General features: G+C 37.2%; 1 protein-coding gene across 6 annotated transcripts in view; it reads right to left on the bottom strand.

Annotated features, from left to right (window-relative positions):
- FHIT (fragile histidine triad) overlaps window positions 1-25,528 on the bottom strand; it is a 1,286,618-nt gene that overhangs the window by 235,931 nt on the left and 1,025,159 nt on the right. For all 6 annotated transcript variants that reach the window (XM_015593668.2, XM_015593670.2, XM_006917499.3 and 3 more), the window contains 2 exons: window positions 7,573-7,718; window positions 5,205-5,234 (listed from right to left, as the gene is read on the bottom strand). In XM_015593668.2, the coding sequence (XP_015449154.1) occupies window positions 5,205-5,234; window positions 7,573-7,718 (176 nt within the window). The remainder of the gene's footprint in view (window positions 1-5,204; window positions 5,235-7,572; window positions 7,719-25,528) is intronic.

Below are 25,528 nucleotides of genomic sequence, written 5' to 3'. Positions count from 1 at the left end.
ACCAGGGATTTTGCCCCCAAATCACCAAGAAGGAGGGAGAATCAGAGACATGGACATGCCAGAGGGGAAAGGTGGGCATGGAGGCATCCACTTCCACATGTACACACAAACCAACCCCTTGAGGGCTGAAATTGTTTTTGGTTTACTGAACCCAGACAAATTGGATTCATTCTGAGAGCAGAGATGCAAATTGTAAGGCAATTCCACAAGATAAAAGCTACTTCATCCTGAAGTTACTAATTCTTCTGGCAGTAAATACATGTATTAGGTATAAACATAGGCAAAGCACTTTTCACCGTGGCTTTAATCAAAGGATAAAAGTTGTCTGGTAAATTACTGTTCTCCTGAAATTTCTCTAGATGAAATTAATAAATAACAATCAAGTAGAATCATTTTTACTCTTAAGATGTTGGTTTCTCCTTTCTATACACACATTTTAGGAATTCCTTTGGGTTGAAAGCAAGCAGCTATGTGGAGATTATTCCACATCTTCTTGTCATTTCTTTGGTAAGTGACTTTGCACTGGAGTGATGTGTACATGGGAATCACTTGTGATGTCTCTTAAAATGCAGAGTCCTGGCTCCCACAGCAGACCTACTGAATCATCATAGGAGGCAGGCAGGTTTCTGTTCTGTGAAAACCTACTTCAAGTAATTGTTAAGCACACTGTTGGCTCAGAACCATGACTTACTCATTACCACCTAAGGGTAATAGCAGAGGCTAAAAATACCAGGGTAGAGATCTCATTCCTTACCCCCAATTAATAAGGCAGATTTCTGAATGTTCAAGTGGTCACTTTTATAACAAGTTAAAGCTACATATTCAAATAGCAGAATTCATATGATCAGAAGAAAGTTTTCTCAAGAATTTAAGCTTAAAGGCAATAATCAGTAGTGAGAGAATTCATTGTATAATAATTAAGTGAACTCATCAGGGCTATAGACAATTTCAATTCCAGGTTCAGTTTCCCAAAACTCAGGCTTAGCCTATGAGAAAACTGAAGGTAAGATTAAGATGAAGAAATATGCATAAGGTCCCAGAAGCACAGTATGTGGTAGACTGGGCCATCTCTATTCATGTCAGTTTCTCCACACCATCATTCAGTACAATAGATAGGGTTTTCCCCATTTGAAAAATGTGGAAATGGATGTTCAGAGAGGTTAAGAGGCTGGCCTAAAGTCACACAGCTAGTAATTTAGTAGAGCTAATATCCCTATGGAACTTTTTGACTGATGCCAAAATATATCAATAACTGGACTTTATGAAGAGCTAAAATGTCCTCCATGTTCATGAATTAAAAAGATTAACAGATCACTGTATGGAAAATCTGTTTTAGGACCACAGAGACTCCTTAGGAAATGAGTTTGTTTGTTTTTTAAGTTTTAAATCACTCTTCTTTAAAGAATTCCTTTTCTTGTTCTTCTCTAAGTGATCTGAAAAGTAATTGCTAATATCTCAACAGTTATTAAGAAACACTTCCCACTGCATTAATACTATAAAATTAAATATCTAAGTAGAGGATTCGAGCACCATAAACACAGAAGAGTGTAAGCAATCATATTCTAAAAATAGCTCTTATGAGATTCTAGATTGCCAAAAATCTCTCTCTTTAACATACTTAAAACACCCTCCCGCCCAAAGATATACATAGTAATTGTTCTAAAAGATAGCTCAAATTAAACTTATGAAGCAGCATCTCTTTTAAAGGACCAAACATTGCCTTAATGTTTTGGCTAGATGGAATTACATTTTGGAGTTTGATTTTGGTACCCGAATAGAGAAAATTTTGGTCTTTGTCAGCGACACCTGAAATATGGGAGATTCTTGATAGAAACTCCAGGAAACCCAGACCCCTGACTGCACACTGGAATACAAGTTTATATCATCTGCTACTTCATGTCAACTGAAGTTAAAAACTCAAAAGCAGAGATTTGTTCTCTCAAATGAAGTGCCATCATCATTTCCATTCTCCTCCCCATACTTCTCAAGGGAGCCAAAGTAAACAATGACAAAATGCGGGTCTTCATGAAGTTCACATTCTGGAAGGACTAAAGAGACAACATACATAGGGGAAGAAAAACAAACACACAAACAAAGTCGATGAAGAATGTCTTGAATGAAACCAAGTAAGGCGACAGGACAGGGAGTAAGCAGTTTAGGAGGGCTACTTCAGATAGGGTGGGGTTGTCAGGGAACACTGATAACTATAGCCATCTATGATTATTCATGATATGGCGATACGTATATGCACATAGAGATACATGGCTGAGACCAGAAGAAAGAGATTGTTTCCCAATCTGGCAGGGCGTCCAAATCATTGCAGTAATCACCTAGTGGAGAACAGCGCTCTACTATTTTTAAACTCAAAAGGAGAGTTAATATTCAATTAAAAAACAAGAGGTCATTTTTTTACTTTGATATTTCTCTTTCCTGCTACAAATGACTTAGAGAGCGAGGCCACCCTTGTTTCTTTGTAAAGCAGAATTTAAAGCCCATGAAACAACAACAACAAAAAACTAAAGTGGTCCCATGTTCGTGAAATGAGCACAGTAGCGCAGAGTCACTAACAAGAACAACAGTAGCTTCAGAGGAAGATAACATTACTGGGTCTGTTGCTAATACCACCTAGCCCAAAACAAAAATGGTTTAGAACTCTGGCATCACACGGAATACCAAGAGTAAGGCACAGAGGCAAAGATGAAAACAGGCACTGTGTTTTCCATGGCAGGCTATCAAATGCTGACTTGAAATGTACAACTGTATGGATTTCAAAATATTAAGTGCTCAGTCTTGAAGTGCAGTTTTCAGAACTGAACAATTGACTGTTGGAGATACTGCTTTGCTCCCAGGAGGGGCTGGCTATAAAACTGGCTTCCACGGGTCAAGTTTATGTGGTCATTACCACCTACTATGTTATCACCATAAAACAGCAAGCCCAGTACCTATCTACACTCTGAAAAATATCTAAAGTCATGGGGTGTGCTTGTTAACAGTGAAGTCCCCCAAGCCCTAACCACAAAGGTTCTAAATCAGTAGAATAAGAACGGATAATCAACGACTTTTTTAAACTAACACCAAAATCAATTTTCACATAGGGAGTATGAGAATCATACTTGGAAAAACATAGATTAGATAATTTTAGATTTGTAGTCTTGGCCTAAAAGGACAGTTTTCATACCTTTGCCATCCATTGAGGTTTTTATATGTATTTGTATGATTGTTTTCTTTTAACCATCACAAAGAACTTGAGATGGCCCCACTAACTCATCTAGGGAATATTCTGTGATCAGGTTGGAAACAGTTGAAAGATGCCCAAAACAGTATAATCTACTGGTAAAAAAACAAAAAATAAAAAACAACAAGCTAAATAAGAATGGTGACGATGATAATAACCATATTCCAAAATTCATATAATAGTACTGTATGCTAAGAATTACTCTATTCTCACCATTGACAGTAACAAAACCATTAAAAATTTTGGCCAGATAGAGATATAATCCAAATTGAGATATAATCTAAATACCATAAAATTTACCACTTTAAGGTGTGTAATTCGGCAGCCTTCAAATATTCACAAAGTTGTACAACCATCACCTCTATCTGATTCTACAACCTTTACATCACCACTTACTCATTAGCAGTCACTCCCCGGTCCCTTCTCTCTCTAGCCCCTGGCAAATGCTCATCTACTTTCTGTCTCAATTCAAAGTCTACTTGTACAGGAAATAATTTTAATGTCCCTTTCAGAATTCTGAAATGAAATGTTGAGATCCTATAAGCTAAACATTCATATAAATATTAGCTATGTTTAGTATGTGCATATTATCAACCTGTGCATTCTACTTGATTTGGTTTGCGCATTCCCCCGATACTAACTACGCCTCTACGCATCACTTTCACGGGTTGAAGGAATTCCATCATATAGATACTGCATAATGCAGCTAACTAATCTGGTGTTGTTGGAATTTACACTTAAATGTTGAGTTTTTTAAAAAATAGTAACCAAATTTAAACGTTCGTGTTCTCTTTTTTTCAAGAAAATTTCAAAAAGAAGCTGTTCCTATTACACTTTTCTTTAGCCTTTGGCTATTTAGATGGACAGTGAGGTGGAGTAAAGCTGAGAGTTCCCTCTGCCCTATCACATCATATGTCTGGAACAATCAGAAACCTAGCTCTCCGTTTTATCGTTGAGAAATGTGGTGACAGACCCTATAGGACATTTGCTCCTCAAGAGTACTTCCTAGAGATTCTATTTTAAAAGCCTCAAAGTAGCTAAGTAAACATTAAAGCCACATGCTGCAAACTAAGATCAAAAGAGAACTATGTTTATTTGGTATTGCTTGATACCAACCATTACCTTATCCACTCACAGCCGGTGTCAGAGCCATAAACTCTTATTTCACAAAGTATAATATTAGCACCCCAAGTTTACTTGCTTCTGATTTCTAATGCCAGAGGAAAAAGCCAGTAGACTTTTCAATGATTTAGGCATAGGACCCAACTGCACAGGAATTTGCACTTGTCTGACGGGGGCTGAAACCTAGCTTCAAAATCAGCCAACATTTTAGTCTTTTTATTTTACTTCACTAGGGGAGCAAGGACTATCCTAATAAATCCTCCTTCCCTTTTCTAGCACACTTAAAAACCCATCTTTGAGCTCCACTAACTCCATTAGTTTAGAATTTGGCATTACGTACAAAGGGAGGAAAAGCAGGCGTGTGCACGGAGAGAAGGCGAACAGGAGCACGTGGTGAGGAGTGAAAGGACCGCAGCCGTGAGCCCTTCTCTCAAGAACGATGATGCAAACAGAGAATGTGTAAAGGGTGGGAAGGTGTGTCAAAGACACCTAGGCTTCAAATGGGACCCACAGACTCACACTTGGCTTAAGTGCTGTTTCCTACATACCACCTCACATGAACTCCTTTGACTTCAGATTCTGCTTTAGGACGCCTTGATTTAGTTTCTGTTTAGCATTTGCACGATAATAATTTTATCACAAATGGTAAATGTCTTGTAAACTAATGGGAAACATATTGCTTGGCAGAGTTTATAATGTCAGGATTCATGTCTCTAACACTGAGGGTCTCTCTGACCTCGAAGATAACATAATGAAACAGCAATGTGCTGCAAATGACTCAGTGTGATTTTTTATTAGTTCTCATAATTGCCCCTTATTAATTTGTATGCACATAATAAGCACTCACCTTCACAGTCTGTCCAGCTTCGGGGCCATCCTAGAAGTAGGAAAAAAAAAAAAACACAGAGGTGAGAACAGATAGCTGGTATCTCTTGCTTATTCAGAAATATCGCCTGTTAATAATTTAGATCCAATTTCATTGTGTGTTAATTTATAGTATTCTCTTGGGAACCATTCTCTTCAAATGTGTGGGACCAGACAGTTCTCCATTTTCGCCTGAGAGTGAGAAGTTATGCATAAAAATGATATAAATTATCCAGTGAGCCTACCCCCTTGCTACTTTTCATGCTCTTTGCTCTCAGCTATGGTTTTAATTGCATTAAAGGAAAGCTGAAAATGTTCAGGGAGGTGAAGTATCACACCTTTTGGTTATCTTTAAATCAGATGTGGTTTAATTAATGTCTGACTACTCTAAATCTCTACTCAGGAAATCTGCGATGAACGTAATTCATTATGCAAGAATATGAGTTATCTCATACGGGATGAGCACCTAAGAGTGTGCCCTCTCTGGCTGTGCTGACCTTGAGAGAGAAAGGTGACAGAGCTCTGTAGCTGGGCCCTTTTCCCATTCTAGCTCCTTCTCTCAGCTTTCTGAAGCCCAACAAAACTATTTGCTTATTGAAAATGAGCAAACTCACCCGGTCACCAGACAATACAAAGTCAAAGCAAGGGCTTAGCTGCTTTGGGGAAAGCAGAACAAGTAATGTCTCTACAATCAGAAATTCCAAAATTGAATTAGAACTCTAAAACTTTCAGCAAATCTTTCTGCCTCCATGACCTAGACTAATGAGGTGAGAATTTTTGCTCTGCAGTGGGGCCGGTATCAAGCAGAATTGTGTAAGCAGTGGTTTTCAAACTTGGAGACACAACCCATAAGTGGGTCAGGAAGTCAAGTTAATGGGTTGTGATCAGCACTAAAAATGAAAGAAATCAGATAACAGAACAAAAACTATTGGAGTGCACAGAATGTGTAAACATTGTTTTGTGAAACATTGGTTTCCTATATCTGCGTATGTATATGTGGGGAGTATACATGATTGTGAAATAAATATATATCTTACTGTGGGTTAAAGTTAAAAGAAGTTTCAAAACACCGCATATATGAAAGTACTCAAAGCGCAGGTCATTTCCTATATTTACACAATTAGCTTTCTAGTGAATCATGTTAGATAACCAACACTAGCCACTTTCTATAAATGTGAATTTTCTTTTAGCATTTCATTAACACTGACAGATGTCCTCACCTACTTGTCTTCATTTGGTCTCTTTGGAAATATGATTTATGGCATAAGCTTAATAGACCCACCCTGAGCTTAACTACCAGTCTGAAGGTGACTCAAATGATTTGACATATAATACACACACACACACACACACACACACACACACACACAACACACACACACACAACAAACACACAGGATTTTATAGTGAAGTCAGATACTATAACACAGAGTGGCCAAAAAAAAATTTTTGATAAGCAGATGAGCATTTTTAATCAGAGCCTTTCATAACCTGTAAACAGTGGCTTTCTTTATGTGTTATCTTTGGTAGAGAGGAAGAAGGATGTTAAATAATCAATTTAACGAAAGCCCTGAGTACAAGGTCTCATATTATGGAATGATTCATTTCTTTCCAAAGAGTTATTGCAGAGACACCAAATTTCAAGGCCACAAAGAACTGCAGTATGCACTGATACCCCCGGCTCTTTCCATGGGGCACTTGGAGAGGCTCATGGTATATTGCTGTTGATTTACTCGATTCCCACAGCTCGTGATCCACCATAGAACACCTCCTCCCACATTCACAGGTGTTGGCTCAATCTCTGTCTAAAGATCTCTGAGGGTGATTGGGGCATCTCATTTCTTTACGAGGAAGCAGGCCACACGAAATATTCAAACAATCCAGTTTCTGACCAATTCGTAATTAATTACTAGGCTTGATTTACAGATGGAGAAAAGGTCTGCTCTCTGAGGGCAAGGCCACACCTAACATGCTTATCTTTACTCCACTGCAGGAGCAGGGCTAAGCCCATGCGGTGTATAAAACATAGTTACCACGAAATGAAAATGACCCTTCCAGCCTTAGTTCTAGTAAAAGATCTGGACTGTCGTAATGCCCATTAAATTACTTATCTACTACTCCCTCCTGTTTTATAAACAATATTGTGGACATTGTTTCAGTTGACATTCCACAACCTACCTCAGGGCCAATGACAGCAGGATGGTTCTGAATTAGTAACATCTTCTTCTGCTATTATATGAGAACAACCACAGCTGGCTTCTCAGTGAAATAGCAGGTTAAAAGAGAGGAGGAAGCCCAATGTTAGGACTTGAAAAGAAAGAAAAATAATTTCTGAGCATCTGTACACTCACTTGCATGGCAAAGGTAAGGGAAGTTCCCTGGAAATGCTTCTCCACCACTGTCCCGACTCTCTGGGTTGCCTGAAACAAATCAGCCACTTCATTGGGATGCAGATCTCGGAAGCGCTCCACTGGACGAAGAGGACACACGAGGACATCTTCAGTGAGGTCTGTTAAGGGACAATCTGCTTGCTTTGAGTAGTATTTTTACCAAGAAGTTTATGCCCACAGTCTTAAATCTCCTTGGCTCAGAGCCTGAACTCTTAAAGACTAATAAATAAAAAAAAAAAAAAAAAAACAAATATTTTCCAATCACCGAACGCCAAGGAGTTCAAAGAGAACTTACAAACATGGTTAATTATACTTTGAAGGAGAAGCTGCAGTGCACTGAAGAAATTCTTTTAAGAGAAAGGGCACAGTCTTCTGAGAGACTCAAGTGCTGCCTGAGATAACTATGCCAAGAGGCAAGATCTATTCTTGACCATTCTTTTGTGACTTCTAAAGCTGTCTTCTCAAGTAGCCAGTGACACTGGGCTGGAAACGCAACTGGAATATCCACTTTGTTTCTCTATGTAGAGCATCATGATTAAAACTTTAATTTCAAAATTTCTTTAGAGAAATATGTAATGAAAATGCAATCGTAGTTTTATTTTATTTTTAAAAAGAGTAGACATTCTGAAAACATACAGAGACCTTCATCTACAATCAAAATGCATGCGATGTGGTTAAATGATTTATGACCAGGGTTCCTCAAACTAACCATTAAGAATTCAAGAAGGCAGTTGAAGGTAAATTATAAAGAAAAGGGTTGCCTATTATTGCATATGAAACTATCTTAATGCATTCTGTAAGTGTGGCAGGTCAACGTATTTACATTATTGGTCTAAACAAACAACAAGAGAGAGAAAGGATATATAAATTTGATCATTTGTTGGTAGCAAATTAATATTCAATGTTACATCATCAATAACACTTCAATTCCTTTTTCTTTCTGAACTCATTATATATGTGTGGGTAGATACATATATATATATATACACGTATGCACACACATGAGATTTATTTTTTGTTTCATTTTTAGATGCCAGCAGGAGAAAAAAGCACTCTAATGTTCTTTACTGTCTCTTTCTTTTTTCCTTTTTTCTTGTTTTAGGAGAACATGCTTCTGCCTGAAGCTAAGCAGCTAAGGGTCATAATAAAACCACCATTCTACAATTGCTAGTCTCACCAGAATATCAAGCATTTTAGCCCATCAAACTATTGGTAGGACTCAGGGCCCAAGGGGAAATGCACTGAGCTCAGCTGGGCAGACCTGATTTCCATAACAGAAAGGGAGGAAAAAGAAAGAAGGAAAACTGATTAATTTTGCTCATAATCAGGAAATTCATGTCAACGGTAAACTAGGAAAAGAAGCATTTGTTTAATCTGAGTTCATTTTTCAAGAGAGGAGAAGGGAGGCTTTCACCCACAGGGCATCTGATACTTAAAAAGATAATTATCCTTCCTTGGCAGGGCTGCTTTATTATCATGGGTCAATGAACCGTTTAAAAATGAAGAATTTCCTTTCATTTCCTTTTAGCAGATTGCCAGTCTCTACTCCCACTGAGTTGCTTTTCTTTGTTGAAAGAGACCTTTCCCCATCTTCGTTCTCCGTGCTTTAATTTACACCCTCCCTTAGGCCCTGACTTCACCAACCACAGCAAGATGACAACTTTTCAAACTTCCAACAATATTCTTAATTGCTATGGTAGGCTATGTCTACATACAATGACCAGGTGGGGAAAGAACATTTATTTAAGCAATTGATTACAGTGAACACTTGTGGAGTAAATCTGATGATCTTTGTATCTAATGTAACTTTAGTAATATCAATGACATCTGGAAGATACTTTTTAATAAAATCACCTTGCAGTATTATCTGTCTATTTTGCTTGTCTAATGCTAAGGATTGGCTTGACCCAATTTTAATGCTTCAAAATGTTTATGAAATCAAATCGAAATGTCTGAATCTGTCAGATGTTTTATACTACATATAACCTCAGGGTGATACACCCATACATTTATTACTTTAATTAAACATTAATAATAGTAATACAACGTATCACAGAACAAACGGATAAACACATTCTCATTTAGGTGACTATATTTCACCTGCCCATTTAGGCATCACTGTTCTAACAGATATTCTCTGTATATAACCCAACCCTTTGTTAAGAAGTCATTTTATCTGCATATAATGCACACACATGCACACAAACACAATTCTATGTAAATAATAAGATAAAATAGAGATCATTTTCAAGGGTGCTTACTTGGGCAGGTTTTAATGTGATTGATCATTGTCTTTGTTTTGTTGGGGCCCAGAGGATGGCCAAACAGGCATCTGAACCTGGAAGTGGCCACACAGGTAGGCTCCACACAAGTCTACGAGGAAATAGATGGGTCTGGAGTTCTGGGTGCTGTGTGAGCAAATGACCTGGCCAGCAGCAGATTCACTATCTAACACCATTCTCATGCCATTCTAGGCACCAATCGGAATCAGAAAATCGGGATCGATCATCTTCTTTCAGTTCCTTTAAAACCAGAATAGAAAAGAATCTTGCTTTAACTCCACCATGGGCTACATCCTGACTGACTCCTACTACCTCCCGAACCCCCTCTTTCTCCACCTCTCTCTTGCACATTACATATATGCTACTTTTGCTTTCTTTCTGTTCCTCAAACACACTAAGCTCCTTCTCAGATTTGGAGCCTTTTTCTTGGCTATTTGTTCTGCCTACAATTCAATTCCCCATGATCTTCACATTTGCTTCTTTCTTATTATTTAGATTCCAATGCCACTTTCTCAAAGGAACATTTAAGTGCTAGGAGGATTAAACTGCTACCTGCTTACTCACTTTTATATTATCTTATTTTAATCTTTCCATAGCCCTTGCCAATAGCTGGTAATTTTCTTGGTGGGTTACTACCTACCCAGATGAAAATGTAAACTCCTTAAGAGTGAAAACTTTGTTGTGTTTACTGCTATTTTACCACCACCTATAACACCAGAGACACTTAACAAGTATTGCTGGAATGAAAGAACAAATAATAAACCAGACCCTCATATCAGCCACCTCTGAGTACTAAGACACTAATAAAATGGAGACAACATTCATTTACTTTTCAATTATCTAATAAGATTGGGATAGTCTATAAGCCTTTTTTTTTTTTAATTCAAAGAGGTTTATCCTGAAAATCTAGCATAGTTAAAATTAATGTTGGATGAGAGCTGGAGACGTGTAAACTCATTTGTAATATAAACTAATTTTTCATATGAGCTCAAGGAAACATAATTATGAAGGTAAGTCATTTTTAAAAACTTTTATAACAAGAAAGAAGTGGTTTCTAAAACATTCAGAGTCTCAGGTAAAGTAAATATAGAAAAATGCTGCTTTATATACTGTGACTAGGAAATGTAATTTGTCCATTCAATGAATAGTGAGTGCCAGTTAACTATAGACACTATGCTGGGTGCTCAAAACGGCAAAGGAGAATCAGAAGTTCTCCTGTTGCCCCATTCCAGGAGAAAGGATTTGAAACAGATAGCTACCAAACTGTGGGAGACACAGATTAAGCACAGAGGGCTACAGAAGCAGAAAGGAGCACCAGATGCAGTGGAAACCTGGGGTGCCTTAGCAAGGTAGGGGCTCCAGGGAAACCATGAGTGACCCCTGAGTGCTATGGATCATCCCACGGCTACCAGAAAATATACATGAGTTAATAAAGGATTTCAAGCAAGCCAGCAGGCTCTTTCTGCAAAGGGCCAGTTGTAAATATGTTAGGTTTGGTGGCCATATGCCCAAGCAGCCATACACAATACAAACACTATTAGGTGTGGTTATATCCCAGTAAACCTTTATTTAAAAAAGAGGAGGCCGGCTAGATTTGGTCCACGGGCCTTACAGTGTCAACTCCTGATTTAGAGGAATCACATTAAAAGGAAGTACCTGAAGGAAACTAGAAGTATTTGGGGGAGGGTCTATTGCTCTTTTCCTAAATTGAGGACTATAATGCTATCTTAACAGCAGACTGGATAAAGCTTATGGTATCTTACAAATCTTAACTTTCTGAAAAAAATATCTGAGCATTCTAGAACATGTTCATGACCCTGTACAACACTGCTGATGCTTTGAAAGACTAATCACAACCAGAAAATATGTTATTGACACCATTAAATAAGTCATATTACTCTCCAATGCGACTAGAGGAGTTTTTGCCATTTCTAATTGGAAAAATGAATCATATCATCTGCAAACACACGAGAGCACCAAAATTGTGTTATTCACAACTTCATCTGAGAATAAAAGTATTTTCTCAAAATAAGTGCATAAGCCTTAAGAAAACACCATATTGCCTGAGGTGGAAGGTATCATGTGCTACATGTTTCTCCTAGGCAAACAACTAGGAGAAAGCAAATTAATTTCGAAGAACAGCAGACAGTTCTACTGCCACTGTTTATGTGCCAATTGTTTTAAGGTACTATCACAGATGCAGTATAATTTAATTTGGAGACTCTTAGGCTTTGTTAATGGGCAAATCCCATATTATACGTAGGCTACAAGAACACACTTCCTCCTGGGTCCTCTTTGCTTGAAATGAATACTTTTGAAGAGACTTTTTAGCCAATATGCGTAATAACTCTCAAAAAAGTTAATCTACTCAATTGAATTTAATATATGTTTATCCAGTACTCATCAAGTGAGAAAACCTGCGAAAGAGATTATCGGATGGAAACTGGTCTCTCCCTTCAATCTAAAGTAAAGACCTCCATCTAGTAATAACATTTTTTAAACACCTTTTTCCATTCCTTTACTTTCAGTCTGTGTGTGTCTTTCGATCTGAAGTGAGTTTCTTGTAGGCAGCATATGTAAGGGTCTTGTTTTCTTTTTTTAATGTATTTTTTTTAATTCTTCAATGTCACCACATATTTAACGCCTTTTACCCATAACATTTTTTTAAAGAGAAAAGTAGGGCAATCATTACAAATTAGTTCCAATAGTTAACGAAGAGATTCCTCATAGTAGAGGAAAATCAAAGAAGACTTCTGAGTGCAGATGAGATTTAAAGTGGACTTTACAAATGGGGGAGTAATTGAACCAGTGGGTTAGCTGGCAACCCACTCATCCATCCATTCCACAACAAGAGCCTTCTCTCAGTCCAGGGTTTGTATTATACTTTAGGATGCCAAGATAAATTCAACAGAGTAACTGACCTTGAAGAATTCATACTCTACCGTCCCAAACTGTCACGCAGTATAAACAGATCATTACAACACAGAGAGATGAGCATTATTGATAGAAATCAGTACAGAATGTTGCGGGAGCACAGAGGAGGAAGAATCTAATTCTGCCTAGGGGTTAGATAAACTTTTTGGTATGAGCTTGCATTTAAATTTTCTAAATTCAGCAACTATTTCTCTAAATCTGAACCAAATCTGTTCTTGAATATGGCCTAGCAACTTATGTTTAGCTTTAAGGAAAGTTGTCAAGCATTCCTCCTTTGGCTAAAATCACTGTTTCATTTATATATGTACTCTAATTTACTTAATCTTTCAAACCAAACTATAAAATACTATTATAATTCCTGTTTTGCAGATAAGGAAATTGCAGCTTATAAAAAATAAGAAACTTGTGCAAGACAGTACAACTCCAATGTGAGACTAGAGCTAGAATTCACCCCAAGTCTGTCTTATTCCCAAGTCCATGTTATTAACCATAATGTTGTGATGTCGTGCTTTTTGTAGCTTTCATTAGTCTCTGTCTACCTTCTTAGTAAAAGGGTGCCCTGTATTCCCAGAGTCCATCTGTTCATGGGAGAGAATAACGGGTTTCATAAAATAAAAGATACTGTGCGCAACTGGTAAAGTCCTGAGAAACACCTACCCTTGAGTAAAGAAAGCAGAGGAGACATCTAATCCCATGAAGAAAGGGGGCCTCAGTGCTGGGCAAAGGAGATAGTGAGTATGATCTCATCCTGACAGAAAACTGTAAGATCAAAAATCAGAGAATCATCTTCCACCAGGGATTCAACAGGAGGAACTAAGGAGAGAGGCAGAGCCTGCATTTTGGCCCTTTTCCATCTTTGAACTTGGGTTGCTTCATGGTAACTTTGGTTCCCCTGGGCTGGCAGACTCTGGAGGAAGATTAGATTACAGTCAATGCCAGTGGGTCATGCTGTTAGACACACTGAAAAATCCCTTTGATTTTGGAAATCTAATTATTGGGAGTCACTGACTTTCTCATAGCATCATTTATATCACCAAGGACTACCGGAAACTTGGTAATGCTTTTGTATTCTCTCTCCCTCTCCACTTTTACCACCAGTCCAGAAGTGACTACCTCTGTTTTTTTGGATGTAACCAGGGTGTTTTTGCGACAGTATCCTGGTGTGACAATATACCAGGGCCTGTGTTGAACTCTTACTGACACAGCTGACCCAGAATACACAATTAAAGAAAGAAATCAAATGAAATCTTTGCACTAGTCAAGTACCTAAAGTTGTTATGGTGTCTATTTACAAATATTACAAGAATCCCTCCCATCCTACATGCCCCTTTGCAAAGTGACTTTGCTTCTCTTCTCATTAAAAATTAGAGTCTATTATCCCTCCCCTTGAATTCGGGCTGGCCTTGTAGCGTGCTTTGATCTGTAGAATGTGATAGAAGTATCATTATGTGACTTTCCTACATTAGCCATTAACAGAATTTGCAACTTCTGTGTTTTGTCCTCTTGGAACCCTGAGACAAGCATGCTGTGAGAAAACCCAGCTGGCCTGCTGAAGAACAAGAGCCACATGGAAACAAAGGTCCCTCAGCTGATAGCCAGCACCTACTGTCAGACCTTCCAGACCCTGGAGAGCCACTGACTGACTTCCAAACTTCTATATCAGTTATCTATTGCTGTATAATAATAAATTACCCTGAAAACACAAGAGCTTAATGCAACATTGATTTGTTTTCTTATCACAATTATGCAGAGAGTTTTTGCTGCTGGTCTTACCTGAGCTCATTCATGCAACTGCTTTCAGTTGACAGGTAGGCTTAGGGCTAGGCTCAGCTGGGTCCTCTGGGACCCCACTCTTTATGCTCTCTCATCCCAATCCAGAGGCTGAATCTCTAATGCCTTTAAAGACTTAAGTTCCCCTAGATTCTTTTGATCAAAGAAAATCACAAACTAGCCCAGGTTCAAGGTAGAGAAATAAATTCCATCTCCTGATAGGAGGAGTGGAAAGACCACATTGAAAAGAGGTGTGAGCACTGGAAGTCTTGTAGCATTAAGGGTCATTATTATAAGAATCTACCACAGCTGGTGACTCTGAAAAGAAGTTCTAGGGATTTTGCAAAAATGAACAGATGCCCAAGGTATCTTGTATGTCCTAGTGAGTGTGTATAACAATGGTATTGCAGAGCTGGGATGGATCTTAAACATTATCTACTCCAATACCTTCCTTGTTGAATGAAAAAAATGGGGGCTAAAAAAAGTCAATCGATTTGTTCAAAGTCACACAGGGACACCATTGGAATCGAAACTCAACTGTTCGGCTTCCCAAACCAAAATTCTTTTCATTACACGTGAGATGGCAAAAGGTTGCACTTCAACTACTATATTCCAATGCTAAACCTATGGCAGACATCAATAATCGATTACACAATTCTCTCTTTGAACGAGAGAGACTTAAAATCCTTGTCAATCCTGACCTCTTAGCAGTCACCACCAATAAGAGAAGGCACGTAAAACAAGACTGATGTGTCATTTCTGTGGCCTCCCACACTATCTTATGAAACTACAAAAACAACTGCAAAGACCTGGTAGAGTCAAGATCAAAATGAGATTCTGTAAAAGTGAGAATCTGCCAGACTATATCAAACGTTCATTATGTTGCTACATTTTTATTCGAAATAAATTTGATAAGTTCAAAATTTGCTCATCAAAGATAATAATTGATGATTAAAAAATAATTTATGAGCGTTTCCATGACAAATATGAGATATTTAAATATAGAGTCATGACAGAGAAATGGAAATGTACTAATTTAGCTGATTAATTAAAGAAGACAGCAGAATATTATTCTCAGACTTGCTCCCATTTATTTTTCTATATCTGATCTATTTTAGGGATTCGGAATATAAAAGTCACTAAAATAAATCAAACTATCAAAATATCATTGATTCTGATGAGGCTGATTAGCATGTGTTATATGAATATGGAGTAAGTTGTATCAAATAATATGACAAAGAATTAGTCATTCTTCTAAACTAATAAAAAAAGAGAAGATTCTATATTCATCTCTACTGCAGATCGGTATGCAGCTCAATGACAAAGAACTTTTCAGCTTGCACTGTAGACTTCTGTAGACCTCAAGTAATGAATTATTTGCTCTAACGAATAATCCTAATCCTTACAAATGTTTAAAATAATTTGCAATGTAACTTCAAAAAACAATATGATGGACTGTGAGGTATTTTTTTATGAGACAGTTCAATTTATTGGATTTCAATAGCACAGTTGCAGAGCTTTGTATTAAAGTAGATGACATCTCAAAAAGTAATCTACTATGCACATGTAGGTACTTCTATGAATTTTCTTATCAGAAAAGAAGAAATATTACGCCCCCTCCCCCAAATTAAGAAATATAATTCTAAAGAAACATCTTGCCAGTTTGGGCCACAACTTTGTTCGCTAGATATTAACATACCCATTTCAGTAACTCGATGAAGACTGCATGAGATATGCATTAACCATAAGTATAAATGGCAAGAATACGATTTTAAGCAAATTTGATTTTCAGAATGTGATAAATTCCAGGACAGTGTGACTGAATAATGACTGCACTCTGCTCAGATCTGGATCTCAAGGCAAGCTTCTCATGAGTATCTACAAGGGTTCTCATGTTTTGTCTTGGAGAATGCTTTGGGCCAAAGATACAGTGAGTCCTCAGTTATCAGGGGGAAGAGGAGCCAGGTATCCTTCTCTAGGCAGATCTGCCCTAAGCAATCCCCAAAACTCCTGCACTGCTCTAAATGCTCAGAAGTGAGAATCACATTCACAGGGAGAAGTAAACAGTCTGCTTTCAAAGAAAGCAAAATGAAAGAGAAGCCTGCAGCCTGGCAGTACTCTGGTGCGGATTCTTTGATTTAAATTTCTCAAATCATTCTATAAATTTTCAAGGCAGAGTAATCCTACATTGATTATCCTGACAATCAGAATTAGAAAAAGTTATGCTTATAGTAAACTAAATACGTGGGGAAAAGTAAATAATATCAGAAAGGGAAGGAAAGAATGTGTGTGTGTGTGTGTGTGTGTGTGCGCGCGCGCACGCGCGAGCGAGCAAAAGTGATATATGTCACTTACGGTCTAGTGCATGGAACTGCCAGAGTCAGAGCCCAAAGCTCTCTTTCCTTCTCCATGGCAACCAGCCACGTTGTTGTGTAGTGGGTACCAGACCATCACTACAGGTCGGCAGGGGGCTCTGCTCATCATCTGTTCTCACAGTGACAAGAGCAAGTTTGTTAAATAGGTTTCGTCCCTTTTGTTAACTCCAATTGACTTATAGTATCTTCTTAGAGAAGTATGTTGAAGAGGATTCCAAGGCCTTCATAGAGATCAGGAGGGAAGAATGGACGGGTTTATTAGTTTCCATGGCTATGAAGGAGGGAAGAATATTAGCATGCATACCAAATACCTGCCACTCTTCAATAAGAAAGCAATAAAAATATTTTTTCCAAGATTCCCTCTCCCCCTTTCTTAATGATATGGAAGTCATTTATAGATCTTGCAATGTTTCTGAGTAACCATTATAAAAATTTGCTGTCAATGGTATTGTCCTGGAGATATACGGAAGTATGTGGGATTTAAATAATCCTAGTTAAGAAAGTATTGAACAAAAGAAAGTTACTGTCATACAAAAGTATCTGTCCATAATGTGCAAATACGGGAGAGGGAACACGCTAAAATGACAATGTCATAAAAGTGCTCTTAGGTGTTAAGAGTTGGAGGAGTATCACAATAAAAGAGAAATAAAGTGTACTTAGCAGCTGAAAGACATATTTAAGGATCATCCCCAAAGAGCGATTTTTTTTTAAACTACATATACACTCTGCTATGAGAATCACTTCAAACACTCTGTGAAAAGCTTTTTAGTCCAGAATAAATCAGAAAGTAATGCTAAAGATTTGCAATTTATTGGAGATCTGCTGGAAAATCACAAACAAGAGAATTTACACCATGTACACACTTATATTCTACCAGAATATAGGAGAGAGCACCTTGAGTGTCTACTTCCGCAGAGTGGCTAGACTGAAACCCAGACCCCCACATAGATAGAGTCCTTTCAGTACAAGTTCCATCAGGTCTTGACAAGTATGGACTCCAACTTTAGATTTCTTTATGCCACTCATGAGCCACTGAAAATTCCAATTTCCTTCACATCTTCAGTACTATCGAATGAGCCAATGAAGCAAACTACACATCACAGTTCAGATACCATGTGAAGGCAAAGAGCAACCAAAATGTAACTATGGAATAGCAGAGACTCTCTGATGAGAGAAAATAAATAGAGGAGAAATGAGAGGTAGAAAGGATGAAGAAAGACATAAAAAGAGAATATTTAGCAGATAAAACATTCTCAGAAGACAGGAAATATTTTCTAGTAGACTGGTTCAACTGGCCTTCCTGGTACCACACATAGTACTTAGTGCAGAGTAGGCCTTTAATGACTATTTTGTGAAAGAGTAAATGACATATGTTTATTCATTGCTTAATCTGGGAAATAATTCTTAATTATAACTAATCTTTCAGATATTTCAAAAGTTGTAATTTCGGAGAACCCACTGAACCAGATGAAACTGAACTTGCTTATATAAAAATAATTAAGGAAAATGTACTTAACACTAAAAAAAGCTAAAGGCATATAAAAATTAATGTAAGATGCTGTCCTTTCACATATCAAAGGCAATGTTTACATTTCAAATGGAAAACTTATAGAGGCCATTAATTTATTGGCGCTTGAAAAGATCTGATAATAACATTGTTCTATAATTTTAATAGCAATGATGAAATCTATTCTGTGACGCATATGAATGTTAATAGAAAATTCATTTATTTCAAAAAATAGAGAGCCTTAGTTATGCTAATTTGGCATTCTTACAAAATCTCAATTAACTCCCCTCCCCGCAAAAAATAATTTGTCCTCCATGAATTAACAACCTAAAAGAAATGATGGGAGACTATTTCGTAGCGAAAGGTAGTCAAGTGTTTAATGAATGAACTTCTCGATGAATTATTGAAGGAAGACCACAAAGCCAAATTGGGGAAGAAAGGGCAAAGGTAAACACTTTTTAAGACTTTGTATATTTTTCATTTATTCATTGAGTTTATGTAAATTAAGAGCATCCTGTCTGGTAGATATTGTGTAAGACACTGAATGTACAGCAGCATTCCGTCCCCTCTAAAGGCATGCACTCTAGAGAGTGAAACAAAGGCCAAGAAACAAAAAACATGTAGTTTCTATTGTGAAAAAGATAAGGGTTAAGATGAGAAATCAAAGATGCAATGATGGAAGGGGAGGAACATTCCAAGACAACCCTGCCAAATTGGGAACAAGCTTGGCCTGTTTACCTGGGGTGTCAGGAAAAAGCACAGGCTCTCCATAGCCTTTGCTGGAAGTTTAGATTTATTTATCCTACATGCATGGGGAAGGCTCTGAAGCATTTCAGGCAGGGGGTAGTTGAGGAATATGACAGAGTCTGAGTTCTCTTTCAGAAAGATCACTCTAAATGCTGTATAAAAGAAAAAAAAATGTTCAATCAAAGCAAGGATGAAAGCTGAATACTATTGGGGATGTCTTTACTTGAGATTAGGTGAGAGATTTAAAACAGGGCTGGACTATGGTGGTGGCAGTAGAGATGCAGAGAATTTAAGATATATTTCTGAGACAGGAGCAATAGGATTTACTGATGGGTGGGGGGCCAACGAGATAGGGTGATCAGAGAGGACTCCAGGGTACTAGCTTAAGTAAATGGGTAGAGAATGATGTAATTTAGGAGATTGACGGGGGAGGGCAGTGTTATGTGGCTCACAGTTTACAGACCTTTCCTTCTTAAATTTACAATTTCCTAGAACCAACTAAAACAGTCTTTACTAACCTGGGTGTGAGGATGCACTCTCCAGGGCTTCTGTGAAACTCCTGAAATCGTTTGCGCGCAAAGGAGTGTGTATGTGTGTGTGTGCGTGTGTGTGTGCGTGTGTGCGTGTGTGTGTGTGTGCGCGCGTGCGCGCGCGCACATGCATGCATGCCTGCATCTTCAGCTTGTGGTCTTCAGCTTGCAAAAAATTCTTAGTCCCTTGATCCCAACTAAAATAAGAATCGCTGATTTAAATTCACAGAACTATTTGAAATTAGTCCCTAAGAGAATGATTAAAAACAGGCTCTCACTTTTATTTATTTTACCTTAGAATTTAATAGACCCTCTCCTGAAGCGAGAAAAAAAAAGTTTACTCTGTGTCTGAGCAAATGTGTTCACAAGGATGAACCCTCCACAAAGACAAACTAAATTTTTTTGAATGGCGTAACACTAAAGTAATTTCAATCTGATTCAGCAGTGAACAATTTAAGACACGTCTCTTCCAAAAAAGACAGCTGGACACATAAAGATGATTGTGCGATCCATTCAAAATTAAAGAATGGGCTAAATCATTTACAACAATAAAAATGCAGAAAATCCTTCCAGGGGGGAAAAAAAAGGAAAAACACTAAGTAGCGAATGATTTCCAAATGTTTCCAAAGCAGGAAGCAAAAGACATTTTAATATCACTCTGGTAGCTTCCAGAATAGAATAAGTTAATCAGGCAGCCTCTAAAACAAAGAAGCAATTCACTTAAAAAAATTAATTAAAAAAAACTCCTAAAACTTAAACAATGAACTACATTGCCAGAGTGTCAAGAAAGCAAGCTTTTTCAAGACAGTGATTTGTATGCAAATATAGCTCAGCATTCATTACTAAACCTCCAAATTCTGTAAAGGGAAAAAGTTGTGTTCTTTCCATCTGCTTAAACTGTTCTAATAAAGCGAATGCCGATGACAGAAGAGGATCTGACATCTCTAAAACAAAAATAACTTTTAAAATACATTCACAAATATAGAGTTTCAAACCAGAACCTCCCTCTAAGCCCCTCTTTCTTAATCAAATCTCTTAGCCTAGTATCTTTGTTAACACGGGGCTAATATTTATACCTATTTCATTGGGGGGTTATTGTAAGGGTCTAAAAAATAATAGCATATTTCAAACCATAAAGAAACAGCTGAACAAACGGTTGCTTAAAAAAAAAAAAGGTTAATAGAGGTGAATTCCTTAAAGGCCTCCCTCTGTCCAACATACCCATCTTTGCAACCATAATGTGGATGTGTGATTTAAATACAGTCACTCACTAACACCAGTGTTATCATTTACAACCCAGAACTTATTCCATGTTTAAAACTTCAGTCCAATTTTCCAACATTCCACTCACCTACCCACCTCCATTCCCTTCATATCATCTGTCTGTATTTTTCCTTCCCCATCAAAATCTAACATTACTGAAAACAGAGTCTAGGTATAACTATCTTATAATTTCTTCTTCCTCTCCAGTTTTAACTTTATGAATTTTTCAAAACAGTACTGGTAACAATAAAAAAATCCAAAACACAAAAACAGATGCTGGGAAAATATTTAAAATAGCTAAATGTATTTAAGATTCGCAACTTTTCTCAACTCATCCTTTTTCAAATTCTGTTTAGACAGCAGAGCACATGAAACAGTTTGCCTAATGTGTAAATCAGGAGACCCAATAATTTTAAAAGATCTATAAAAATACCAAGTTTAACACACGTTTTCTACATATTTTAATTTCATTTTGCATATAATTAAAAAAAATATTTAAGCATGCCTGAGGAAAGCAAAACTTGTGGAAACAGATGTTCTGGCAATTCCATAACAGTTTTATATTTACACATTATCATTATTCCTGCAAGATCCTAAAACTCACTCCCATTTTCTTAAATGCTCAAATATTAACACATATCTTTGCTACCCACAGTCTCTGGTGTGGGCAATCAGATATTAGCCCCTGTATCTCTCATGCTAGCATCACTATCATCACCACCATCTTTGCCATCATTACTTTATAAAGGGTAGAAATTGCCTGAATCATCTCAATTGTCACTAAAATAATTGTCTCAAATTTCTTATTGATGAAATTTGACTGTAGACTGTAACCTCAAATACTATGCCACAGAGTAGAGGGATTCTATCATAACTAATGTTTCCATAGGGAAAAACACAAGCCTCTCTTGGTAAAGATAGTCTTATTCAGAATCTCATTTGGTTCATCTTAATCTATGAAAAAGAAAAAAAAAAGAATAATTAAAATTGAGAGAGATTAGTATTATAGATTTTCAATGTAATCAACATCCCTATATCCATAACAATTTACCTAATATAGATCATTGCCTACAGAGCAGTATTGTTCAATGGCGCTTTTGCAATGACAAATAATCTATATCCTACACTAGCCAATATATCTCTATGCGGCTACTAAGTACCTGAAATGTGGCTAATGTGATTGGAGAACTGAATTTAGTTGCATTTAATTTAATATTTAAAATTAACAATTAAACTAAATTTTAATTTAAATAGTTACCAGTAGGTAGTAGCCATCTGTAGCTAGTAGCTACTGCATTGGACCGCACACCAACAGGGTCTGTAAGTGTAGGATAACAGAGAGTGGTGGGAACTGGGGCAAACTGGAAAAAACATGCCCCACGGCGAGCAGACGCTACTTAGCTGTTTATTTATTCCAAGAGAAACTAGAAATTTGGATGCTATGTGTAATTGTCTTATATTTAACTTCTGGCAATTACAGGCAGCCCTCACTTCACATGGTTCCAATATGCACAAATTTCATCAACCACAGTTAAGTAACATCAGTTCCCCAACAAGAGTATTCAAATTTCAGTTACTGTGCTTTATTACCTCAGAGTCAATGCATGAAGTACAAATCCACTACTAGGTCTTTAGTCTGCAAATCACTATATAAATAACAGAAGTGCATCATGATCAGTGACCAACCATGTCACTTCTTTCAAAGTCTCGCGATGATTGGGCCACTGTGCTTCTGTCACTCAGTCACATACAGCCAGGAAAGTATGTAGTTCTGTTGCCTCCATGTTTCCCTCTGATAAACCCCAGTTACATTTTACAAAAATGGACAGTCAGAAGAAGAAATCAGCCAACAAATATGAAAGTGCAACAAAGAAACAAGGAGTGGCAATGCTGGACTTGAAATGTGAATCGAATGTAAATGAGGTTATAGAAGAAACAGCTGACTATGGAAAGATTGGCCATGTTGCTACTCAGGAGACTCTAGACGTGCAGACAGAGGAACAAATTTATCGACATAAATGTAGGAAGTGGTAATGATGAAAAAGAGGAAGAGGTACCATAGGAAATGATACCAGCAAAAAAACTTTACATTAAAAACAACTTTATATTTCATCACATTGAAAGCACAAAGTACAACAATTTCCCAAGGCTTAGAGAAGATGCTGCATCTATGTTTTAAGTTATGTGAACAGAAAAAGAAAGAAGGCAAGTACTGTTCAAATTACTTTTTTTTTTTCAAATTACTCTTGATAAATATTTTCCAAAGGAAAAAAGCACTTGAATTCTCAATATTTCTAATGTTTTTAATTACAGTGTATTAACCAGTTAATATGTTTTATTTCTCGCTTTTAATAGATAGTAAGAGTTTTAAGTGTTTTAACAAAAATTTTAAAGGTCATGGAACAATCATATTGCTTTGCACGATTTCAGATACATGGTCATTTTTCATTCCACACTACTGTACACAATGAACACTGTCTGTACTTCAAATTCATGAGAAATATTGGATGGGACAAATAAAAAGTATGGTTAATGGGCCACAAATTTAAAACCTGTATAAGGAACAAGTGTCCTACTTGACATGCATCTTGACCACAGCAGGAGAGTGTTGAAGAAATTGAGGAGTATAAATGACTTTAACAAGACATATTTATCCAATACTCTGTCCAGACAGGGTACACTTATTGTCATACGCTACTGAATTCCTCTAGCAGACTGTTTGACAAAAATACAGTTGACTATTTTTTTCCCCAAATAGCTTAGTTGAAAACTGCATGCTACCAAACCTCTTGACCTCTGAATGCATCATTAAATACTGCTGTTAAGCATTAAGGTTTTTTTCGTCAAATGTTCTCTTGTACAAAACAATATGAAGGGAGGGGGATCACATAATGGGTAATATCGACACTATGCATGTCTTCCATTTCATGTGGATGATGAATAAGCAAAATTCCTGCCAAAATATCCTTGTTTTGGGACAACAAAGGGGATGTAGATGTAGCTGTATCTTTCCCCTCACAATGTTCTACTTTAGGCCCTTTCCATAGTACATCACCTGCCACCTTTCTGTTATCAGAGGAGAAGGAGTTGGAGGGAGGGGGAAGAGGGTAAAGAGAGTCAAATATATAGTGATGGAAGGAGACTAGACTTTGTGACTAGTCTCCAAACACACAATGGAATATACAGATGTGTTATAAAGTAGTACATCTGAAACTTATATAACATTTATTAACCAATGCTACCCCAACAAATTTAATTAAAAAGAAACAACAGAGACCATCCTTCAATTCAGAGGCCTGCACTTGAATCCCTGGCTAGGTCTCTGTTCAAATGTTACCTCTTAGGGTACTTGTCCACTCCATCTAAAGCACCCCTTCTTTCCATAATTCCTCATATGTTTGTATCTTTCAGAACCTGTTTCAAATTCTGGATCTGTAGTATTCTTATGTTTACTTATTTCCTTTCTAGAATGTAAACCTAATGAGAGTAGGAATCAGAAATGTCCGGTATTCAGCTATATCCTAGTGCCTAGAACAGTTCCTGAACATAAAGCACTTTCTAAACACTGAATGAATGGATGGGTGCATGGTTTGCATAAATGTCTATTTGTGCGAACGACTCTTTAAATGAATGGCTGGAATGGGTGACTGATTAATAAACAAATTAGACGGAAATGATTATCTTATTTTAATAAGTAGAAAGTAGAAAAAAGATAACTGTTTTATTCTCCTAGATTATATTTCAGACCCACAAATAGAAAATTATCTGGGTGATCTTTCTTTTCCTAAGTTTTGCCCTTAGACGAATCTAAATATGAGAATTCTTCCAGTGGGTGAGCTCCCCAGGTCCAGACTACCATTTTCTCAACTACGAGATGGAGGAGTTTTACTCCACAGCAGCATGTGTGAAAACAGCTTGAGAATTTTTTTTTGAGAATAACCTCAAGATGAGTCGACGGAGAAATGTTGTTTCTACAAAACACATTTTATCTCAGACTGTGAATGCAAGTCTGATACTGAGTTGAGAGGTGATTTCTCACTCTGATCTTTGTTGGCAAGGCTACCTGTAGCGTTTTCTGTCAACGCGGAGCCACCAGGGACAGTATATAGCGCATTCACAGAAGGAATACGTACAGATGAGGAAGATCAAAGAAAATGGAAATGAGGAAACAAGGGCCAAGCTTTAAGCCATAGCATTGGAAAGGCTGTCATGTTAGGTAGAGAAAGATGTAGTTTCCTGACTAATAAATGGTAGAATAGTATTTGAATCTGGCATGTGGGCTAAGAAGTGATCCAGATCTGAATTCATATTCCTTTTCTACCATCTTTCAGCTATTTGACTTTGGGAAAATCAACTCTTTAGTCTCAGTAACTTCATCTGCAAAATGGATATTACTTATTTCAAGGTAACCAAATAGCTCCACTGGTGGAGTTTAAAGTATTCCAAAGTGAAAGAAAAAACAAATTTACATAAACCATCATTTCGATCTCTAATAAAGGACTATTAATG

Source organism: Pteropus alecto, unplaced genomic scaffold, assembly GCF_000325575.1.
Source record: "Pteropus alecto unplaced genomic scaffold, ASM32557v1 scaffold75, whole genome shotgun sequence".
Classification (NCBI taxonomy): Eukaryota; Metazoa; Chordata; class Mammalia; order Chiroptera; family Pteropodidae; genus Pteropus; species Pteropus alecto.
This window is presented reverse-complemented; position numbering and strand designations above follow the sequence as displayed.